At 47.0% G+C, this 10,032-nt stretch overlaps 1 protein-coding gene across 1 annotated transcript; it reads left to right on the top strand.

Moving 5' to 3' along the window:
• The first annotated feature begins 3,997 nt into the window (after nucleotides 1–3,997).
• On the top strand, nucleotides 3,998–7,730 carry LOC125526822 (chaperone protein ClpB1). The gene is made up of 7 exons (XM_048691440.1): nucleotides 3,998–4,256; nucleotides 4,703–5,578; nucleotides 5,867–6,033; nucleotides 6,121–6,461; nucleotides 6,548–6,827; nucleotides 6,916–7,113; nucleotides 7,220–7,730. Exons 2-7 carry the CDS (start codon nucleotides 4,723–4,725, stop codon nucleotides 7,385–7,387), a joined length of 2,010 nt encoding a protein of 669 aa, XP_048547397.1. The 5' UTR covers nucleotides 3,998–4,256; nucleotides 4,703–4,722; the 3' UTR covers nucleotides 7,388–7,730.
• Nucleotides 7,731–10,032: the final 2,302 nt, after the last annotated feature.

The following is a 10,032-nucleotide window of genomic DNA, read 5'->3' as shown; positions in this document are numbered from 1 at the left end:
ACCCAGTTTGTGAGGAACGGACAAGCGTAACTGCCTTCAAAGATTGGACTTGACAAAGGTAGGACACCGGTCATGTGACACAAGTTGGTCTACCAAATATCAAACATGAAAAGTTCTTTTTTCCGGGTAAAACATGAAAAGTTGACACAAGCTGGTTTGCCAAATATCAAACATGAATTTTTATGCTCTCGCAACACCTAGTTGAGAGAAACTACTCAGTGATAGGCCTGCGGGAGAATAAAACTTAATTAATTCCTACAATGTTAAAAATCTGACCATGGCAAATCAAACAATTTTCATTAAAAATTATGTTGCCATGAGGATGACATTTTCTTTAGTAATCATGACAAAAAACTGAACATGACAAAAATTTGCCATGCTTACTAAGGAAATTGCCATCCTCGACACAACATAATGTGCCATGCTAAAAAATCTGACGTCTATCTGGAGCGAAATTCTTAATTCCTCCAACGCATCACCAAAAGAAAAATCACTCCCCTGCAGGACAAGCGATCAGGTGTAGCCGGTGTGATGTTCTCTCATCACCCGTTTTAAATCTGTACAAATATGACAACCCTAGTGCTTTGAAGCCTCGGTAAGTGCATGACAAGACTGAACTGGTGAGTGGGCGGCGCAATGATCAGGCGGCGCGGATGACTTGAGGCGTTGGCGGCGAGGATGAGTGGAGCAATTGCGACCACGCCTCAGGTAATTTATTTTCTTTTGTGCTTTTTTACCCAAAAAAATTAATTTTCCTCAACCCCTAAATCTCAGTTTCCTCAACCACTAAATCTCATTTTCCTCAACCCCTAAATTTTCCTAGTTTCGTTTAATTAGTCAATAAAGCGGCAGCATTTGATCCTCAAAAAAAAAAATTCTCAGTTTTGGTCATAGTTAGCCCCGGTTATTGAGTAATCCTGCCTCGTGAGCAACCCTTTTTTTTACAATCATCACTCCTTTATTCAGTTGTCACAATTACATCCGCGCCTCCCCTCCCCTTCCCTCCAGATTCCTTCTGATCCCCTCCGTCTCCCGTCTGCCTCCACTCCCGCCGCTGCCGGATCTTGACCGGGCAAAGCCCGTGCAAGGGGATGATGGCGGCGGCGGGGCGTCCCTCAATCGCGGCTTGGAGGCGTGGCTGTGACGGTGGATCGATCTTGAGCGAGCGCCTCGGGACGACGTGTGTGTGGCCATGGCGCCGGTCACACAGCGATGTGACCTCCTCTACCTTTGGTTGTCTTCATCGTCGGTTCAAAGGGATCTGGTCGGTGGGTGTTGCCTCGCGGTGGCTTGCCGACAACGGATCAAGTGGAGGAGGAGATGGTGGCCTAACTAAAGTGGGTGAGGATGCCACCATCGTCGGCGGCGCCTGTGGGGTATCATTTTCCTCGTTGGAGGCGATGGTGGGGGCATCCCTCGCTTCATTATTACCGGGGAAACCTCAGATCTGGAGGAGGCTACCATTAACATTGGCGCCCGTGGGTGTCGTAGCTCTCGTTGGAGGCGTTGAGGGGCCTCCTGGATCGGATGATGGCGACATATTCATCGTCACCCGCGTGGGGGCATCATCTTTGAAGACATTTATCGGTTGGACGGACATGTGAACGGCTTGGTGGTTAGGCGTCGGTAGGTGGTGGAGCGGTGCTTCATCCTACACATCGATGGTGGCAGATCTCAATGGCATGGTGCAGTGGAGACTCGGTGCCCGATGGGTGGCGGTGGACTCGTGCAGGAGGACGACGCTGTCTGGCATCATGGTGGCGTCGATGGCCGAGAGGCATGGCAAGGTCGATGCGTTAATATCTGGTCTAAGAATGGATTGATGGATGAGGGACGTGACGGCCCTTGCAGCGTGCGCATGTGGTGCCCACTGAAAGTGCGCCGGACCGGTGTGTAACCCAATCCAGGTATTATGGCTTGGATGGGGCATCCAACATTAGATATTAAGTGTTGGTGCGATGTCTGTTTGGTATTAGTCTCGAACATTCGGCACCCCTTCATCACAGGGATAGGAGTAGCGACAGATGATGTCAAGATGGTGGCTTCAGGCTTACTGATGTATCACCGTGTAAGGGCTTTGTGAATAATTAATAAAATGGCTGCATGCATCCGTCAGATGTAAAGGCCGGGGGTACATCCTCCTTTGAAAAAAAAGTTATATCGTTGATAAGGAGTGAAACTATAGCCTCAGGGGTTTATCTAACCAATTACTAGGGAAAGAAAATCTAACTATTCTAGCTAGCTCGTGGGCTACACTATTAGCTTCTCTATGACATAATTCATAAATTATATGAGATAGATCAAGAGACATATGATAACAATCGTCAAAGATTTTCGCAGCAATACCAGCAAAGGAGCCGCCCTCTGGCATAGTCAAAATAACATATGTGTTGTCTGAATTGACCATCAATCTATTGCACCCCACCGTTTGAGCTGATTCAGTCCAAATCGGAGGGCTAGTGCCTTTGCCGTAAAAGCATCAATACATATATTAAAAAAAAATTCCTCATTTTCTGCCACAGTAAAGTTTCCTTTGTCATTTCTTAAAACTGCACCAACTGTGCCTTGAAGTGAGTCAGGATCAAAAGCAGTGTCCACATTCAGTTTAACATGACCTTTGATTGGTTTTGTCCATCCACCACGCTTTATCTTCACTTTGGGGGAGTTTGCAATAGAGAAATTTGGGGCTAGAGATCCCACAGCCAAACATATATGATCAGGTGATAAAGGAGCTATAATTTTCTTGTCATGCGGAACATCTGCCGTGAGGTTTGGAAGCAGAGCTATGCGCTTGCATGAAGGGCCTTTCATTGTCAATTCAGGGAAGCGACTTTCCAATCTTAATGGAGATGGATTTCATTATCACTGTGAAGTTAATTCGATCACTTGAAATTGATAGATTGATTTACTTTGCTATTATTAGAGATTAGGCATATGATGAGCCTTTGTAAAACTTGTATTGCTCATGTTAATTGAACTTAGCAAAGTTTGTGAGAGATGAAGGCAGGGCTATGAGTTGGATAGGTTCAGGTCCTTCAGCCTCTTTAGAGCTAGCTCATGCTGATTTGTAATGGCCATGATACTTGAGTAATACAAAGTTTTTACCCCAAAAAAAAAATGATCAGGTGAGGAAATTTGTTTGTCGTGAACTAGCTTTCATCTTTCCCACAAAAAATACCAAGTTGTTTAGTCAAAATTTGATTTAAACTCAATTTTCAAAACAAAACAAAATGGTTAAAATACCCCCCTTGTATGCAATATGGATCTGATCCTTCTACAAAGACACCATGTCAGATGCCTCACGTGTTGGTTGGATCCGATGATGATGATGCTTGAGTGCCGCTCCCTTTCTAAAGGTACTGTTGTTGAAGAACCTCGGTGTCATGAGATGATTGGTCCGGATATAGTCATTATCGTAGTTTGCTTATTACAGATCTGATCACTTTGTTTTTTTCCTCACTTAAGCATAGCTTCGGTTCTATATGACTTTGCTATTTGCTGATGTGTTTTTGTGTCTGTGTTGGTGTTGATTATGTGCACCCTAATTATGCAGAGTTTCAATGTGTGTTTATTGTGTTTGTATCCTCTTGATACTTCATTTTAAGTAAATAAAATCCACCCTTTGTCAAAGAAAATCACACACCTTGTGTGTGGGTATCAGGTATCGTATTCAATACGCGAACCAATCTGTGGTTGGATGGTTAGGTGGACCATGATATCCCAACCCATCAGGGTTCAACCCCGTGCTCGTATTTATTTCCGAATTTATTTCAATATTTTCGGCGATGTGCGTTTAATGGGAGGAGATGTTTCCGTTGACTACGAGACGTCTTTGATGACTTCATCAATCTAAAAATAGTATGCCGGCCCACTCTCTCGAAAAAGCTCATAGGAATAGATGTGTGTCTTCGTCTGTAGTGTGTCTAAAAAATATCATATTCAATACGGATCAGTTCCTATACGCCTTGACACGTAGACACACCTGAACGCGCCCGTTTCGAGCAAGATTCCCTCAACCGAGCCTCCCAAAAAAACGAGTCTCCCTCCCGAGTCCCGACCGAACGACGAGCGCGACAGGGGTTCCTAGCCGCCGCCGCGGCGCGCCCAGCCGGCCGAAGCCTCCGCTGCCCCGCCTCCGGTACAGGACCCCAGCAGCGCCTCCCTCCGTCTCCGTGGAGCAGCCGCTCCCCCAGCAGCGCCTCCCTTCCTGAGCAGGCGCTCCCGCCCAGCAAAGCCGACGACCAGTCCATAGGCAGGTAGCCACCACTCCTTCCTCCTCCCTCCTCCTTCCCTCATCACCCCTCCTTTCTTTCTCTCGCATCCTCTGTGTGTTCAATTGTTTCCCTGATTTTTGTATTGGATGAGTATGTGAATGTGAGAATATAATGATGATTATTTCTTGATGAATACTTGCTGCATGATTTTTCCGGTGCATGTTCAAGTTTACATGTTAAAGGATTTTGCCTGATAGGTGTTTGTGATAATGCCTGTAGGGGCAAATATTTGCATATTGGCATTGCAGTTTGAGGTTTTTTTTTCAGATGAGCAAATGTTTTGGTTTAAACATGTTTAGCAGTGAAAGTATCAGCCCGATACTGATACGTCATACGCATATCCGTATCGGTGCATTTTAGATGTATATGCACCTTCAGGAACCCTCTCTGCATATATATGAAGCATTGCTGTCTTTTTCCTTGTTCAGGTTAAGGCTTCTGCACAGGTATGGGAGAGACCTACGATCCTCTGCTCGGGACCTGGGTTGTGCAAGAAACTGTCTTCCAGCGGCTGGGGGCCTTGTTATCAAGCTCCCAGAGTCGCATGTCTTCGAGTTGGGGAAGGGTGGAACCTCTCGTCCTCATCGGAACATCTGCTGGTTTGGGCTGGGCAGCATGGAGGTACTACGATGGTAAAGCGGCTCTGCGTACCTACGGACGCCACATGACTGGCAAGGCAGTCGGACCGGTTGTCGGCCGTGATGACGAGATCGACCGCGTTATCTCCATCCTCTGCCGCAAGACCAAGAACTGCGCAGCGCTGGTCGGCCCCGCGGGGGTTGGCAAGACGGCCATTGCCGAGGGCCTCGCACAGCGCATCGCTGCCGGTAAGGTACCTGCCGCGCTCGCCGGGGCACATGTCGTGGAGATCGACCTTGGGGCCATGGTCGCCGGAACCAGGTATCGAGGTATGTTTGAGGAGCGGATGAAGAGCGTGATCAAGCAGGCGGAAAAAGCGGGTGGCAAGATAATTCTCTTCATCGATGAGATGCACACGCTTCTTGGTGCTGGGGGTGCTGGTGGCCGTGGGGTTACTGATGCTTCCAGTATGCTGAAGCCGGCATTGGCCCGTGCTCGTATCCGCTTTGTAGGCGCGACGACTTTTGATGGTTACCGCAATTACATTGAGAAGGATCCCGCTCTCGAGCGGAGATTCCAGAAGGTACACGTTGAGGAGCCAAGCACGCAGGCGACAATTGGCATTCTGCGTGGGATAAGGCAGCAGTACGAACAGCACCATGGCCTGGAAATCCAAGATGCTACTCTTGTTGCTGCTGCACAGCTTGCTGGCCGCTACATCACTGGTGAGGAATTTACTTGCTTCTATTGTTTCAACAGGTGATTAGGATGTAGGTCTGCCCCATCTCAAGGCTCCGTAGTTCACATGATATAATTAAACTACCCGCAGTCTTGTTGCATTGGAAACATTAAGTTGAGATAATTCTAGAATTACAATCTTATTTACTGTGATGTGCATATAAATTGATGGGTAACCTGCACGATCTTTCCTTTATGCCATGTTGGACCCGTGAGTGTCTACAGTGGATGTATATTTTATAAAATTAATGGATTTGTTGGTGTCTTTACCATAGGTCGTCAATTTCCGGATAAGGCTATTGATCTGATTGATGAGGCATGCAGTGCCACAATAAAAAGGTTGATGCAGATTGACAACCAAGCAGAGGAATTTAATGCAAAGCAAAGTCGCTCTGCAAATCCAGTGAAGGGAGCAACTGTTGAACCAAATGATGTTGCACAAGTAAGCATTTTCTCCCAGTGACATGTATCTACTGCTTCAGTCAATGAGATGTATTTTTCATGCAAATTCTAACGCTGTTATTTGAAGGTTGTGAGCCTATGGACTGGAATTCCTGTCTGTACACTTGAGGAAGAGGACAAGGATAAGTTAATCCACCTAGCAGACAGGCTGCATGAGCGAGTTGTTGGCCAGAATGAAGCGGTAAATGTGGTCGCCGAAGCAGTGTTGCGTTCTAGGGCTGGCCTTAATCATCCTGGCCAACCCATAGGATCTTTCCTCTTCTTGGGCTCAACCGGTGTTGGAAAGACAGAGCTTGCAAAAGCTCTTGCGGAGCAGCTATTCGCAAGTGAGAAGATGTTGGTTCGCTTTGACATGTCTGAATATGTTGGCAGTGGATCTGTTTTGCGTCTTGTTGGAGCACCCCCAAGGTAATTTGAATATATTTTGTAACATTGCATTACGTCTTAGTCTTTAGCTTGATTGATATTAATGCTTCTTTTGTAACTTCTTAAAGCCATCAGGGCTGTGATGATGGTGGGCAACTGACTGAGAAGGTTAGGAGACGCCCATACAGTGTCATCCTTTTCGATGAGGTGGAGAAGGCGGATCCCTCGGTGTTGAACATCTTTATTCAACTTCTTGATGATGGTGTGTTGACCGATGGCAAAGGGCGGACAGTAAATTTCAAGAATACCATCATCATTATGACCTCAAATCTAGGAGCAGAGCACCTCACAGCAGGAATGGCCAGAGAAATCACAATGGATGCGGCACGTGACCTTTTGATGAAACAGGTTTGTGAATCCCAGACTGCTGGTGTAAAGGCTCGGAAAACACTTAAAGCCTGAGTTTCTCATATATGTATATATAATGTTTGTGTAGGTTCAGAAACACTTCAAGCCTGAGTTACTCAACAGGCTGAGTGAGATTGTGGTATTTGAGCCGCTTTTGCATGACAAACTGAAGGAGATTGTGAAAATCCAAATGAAGAGCATCATTTCCAGGGTAGCTGACAAGGGCATCTCTCTTTTTGCAAGTGATGCCGTGTTGGACGTCATTTTATCGGAATCATACAACCCAGTACGCACAGCTTCTTTTCAAACTTAGAAAAATGATTTGGCTCATGTTTTCATATGTGTGTGTACGTTTTGCGTTTTGGTAACCATGCATGCTTTGTCTCTCACAGATGTATGGTGCAAGGCCCATAAGGAGATGGTTGCAGAAGAATGTGATGATTAAGCTGTCCCAAATGCTGGTCAAAGGTGAAGCCAGTGAAGGCTCGACAATCTCCATTGATGCTACGGATGACAAGAAGAAGCTCAAGTTTCAAGTAGTAAAGAAGGTCGACGAGTGATTGCGACACCGACAGCGGTAATGTGGCTGTGGTCAGTCCCATAAACCACCTATGATCCCGCGTTCAAGACCTTGTAAGGAGAGTTATTTTGATGACCGCACTTCAGTAGTGCCTTTTTTTGTATACTACCTCCAGCTAATACTAATTAGATGTATATATACTAGCCATGTAATTGGAACAGCAGTTGCAGGCATGGAGCAACCGAGTTAGTAATTTAATCCTTCCATATTTTGATTCTGTACAAGAATTTGCAATGTAACAGTATCTCCGTTGGAGAATTTTTTTGTTATGAAATTTTAATCCTATTTATAAATCCATTGGGACAGGATGCTTGATGAGCATAGCAACTTGTTATATCTTGATCTATCAATGGTCATGTGCGTTATTTTTCCTTAACCTGTTTCTAATATCCTGCTTAACCATGCATGTGTTTTTTTTATCACGACATTCAGACGGTGAGATTGGCTTCTATGCCTATGGTGTTCAGCCCCTGAGAGGGGCTTCTATGCCTATGGCATTCAGCTCAATTATCAACTGTTGGTTGTTTGGATAGCTTACCAGGCTTGTGTTTGCAATTTACTTTCTTCCTGGAGAGTTAGGCATTGCAGCTCTTTGGTCCATTATAAGATGTCCATCAACATTTTTTGCAGCTAGCAGCTTGCTCCTCTCGAAGGCATAGCATCACAACCGAGAGCTCATCTGTTCTGTTATGTGAGCCTCATCTGTTCTGTTATGTGTGAGCCTGCAAGTCGTACTATGGCTGCAAGGATATTTGATTAAGATGTACTCCCTCCGTTCCAAGTTACTCGTCACAGAAATGGATGTATATAGAACTAAAATACATCATACCTGCGACAAGTAATTCGGAACGAAGGGAGTATGATACAATGATTTGGCTTAGTTGTGGTGGGATTGGAGGTAATGGGTTTAACGATTGGTTAGACAAACATGTCCCTTTTGATCCTATTATGTGTTTGAAAGCTTCTGATCTTTCAAGCTGCTTACTCTAGAGGCCTACGCACTGAAATTGTGTCGGCATGATCATATATGAAACCATGTAGGCTATTTGTCTGAAAGTCCTTATGTGTAGAGTTGCTTTGGTGTTGGTATGCAAACCCAACCACTTTAACCAATCATAAGAGGGCAGTATCGATGATAAGTAGTCCGATTGCTTGAGTCAATGAGTCCTTTCGTGTAATAGGGATCACACTCCACCTGGATCTTTAATTGTATGCAGTCTCTTGTGATGTGGTTGAGGCACGAGGGAGGTCGCCCAAACACGGCGTTATTTTGTGGGAGGGAAAGCTTGTCCCACACTGCGACGCAGTAACAGCCGGTAGAGGAAATGAGAAATAGCGCAAACAAGGAGAGGACGACATATACAAATAAATTCACGTCACGTCACCAAATCCTAGTTAGAAATGCTTCATAAAGGAGTAAAGATACGTACAAACAAAGATTTTATAAAAAAAATGATGTGAGGTTCTTGTTGAGGCTCATTGGTTTCCAACCAACCTCTAATCAAATCCACGCGTACTAGTTAGGCAATCCAACCTATATATGCATCTCCTAGTGAGCGGGTTTTGGTAGGAAGAGTATAGGCTGCTAAATGCTAAGTGATACTGGGAAATAGAAAGGCCATGAGAATAGTTTGTCCAGTTCACAAACTATTGGTGATTGTAACGGGTCTTAGGAATGAAAGGCATCGGGAGGAAGTCTCTTAGCATTAGTATAGTTTCCTGGTCAGACAGTTACTTATTGTTTGGACTAAACATGTCCTAATCTGCTATATAGGACTCACAGGCACAAGAAATCGGGAGAATAGCTCCTCCCAGCCATGGCTAGATTTACTATACCAGCACCCTGCGTACATGTCTTAATCGAACTCCCAAGACTATCAAAGTCAGTGCAACGGAACACCGACCTTAGAGCATCTCCAGCCGTGCCTCCAAAAAAACCTTCCCATGCGATTTTTTCGCGCCGACACCGAAAAAACGGCCCAATCACGCCTCAGGAGCTTGATTTTCATCGGCCTGGGTCGAAATTAGCGCCGGTGGACTCAGGCCGAACCCGACGCGCTGGGGGCGCCCGGGGGTGCCGGGGCGAGTTGTTTTGACGCGAAGCAGCCGCGGGCCCGCTGAGTCAGCGAGACAGGCGCTTCGTCGCCCTCATCGCCTCGGTTCCCGCGGGAATCAATGCCAAGGCTGCCGTGCTGCCGCCGTCGGTCAGCCTTGCCATTGATTCCTCACGGGCGGCGCGGCGACGCCTCCCCTCCCGTCACGCGTACACACGGGCGCGGCTATATAAGCCGGTGGCATCCCTCGCCTCTGGCCACACCAGCCCCAGCCGCCGAGCTCTCCCTCTCCCGTGCGCCGCCGCCGAGCCCTTCCTCTTCCTCTCCTGTGCGCCGCCTCCGAGCCCTCCCTCACTCCGACAGCCCCGATGGCCGAACGTTTCCCCGGCGGCGAGGCGGCGGCCAACGGCTTCGGCCGCCGCTCGTTCCGCGAACAGGAGTTGTGGCTCCTGTTCGAGGCCAACATCCCGGCGCCGCCGTACATGCGCGCCGGGCCGACAGGGTGGAGGCTCAGCGACGGGGAAGTGCCTGTTCCCCCGTTGCCCGATGCCGTGGCGCGCGCCCCCTACTT

This window comes from Triticum urartu, chromosome 5A, assembly GCF_056163025.1.
Source record: "Triticum urartu cultivar PI428250 chromosome 5A, HENAU_Tu73, whole genome shotgun sequence".
Classification (NCBI taxonomy): Eukaryota; Viridiplantae; Streptophyta; class Magnoliopsida; order Poales; family Poaceae; genus Triticum; species Triticum urartu.
This window is presented reverse-complemented; position numbering and strand designations above follow the sequence as displayed.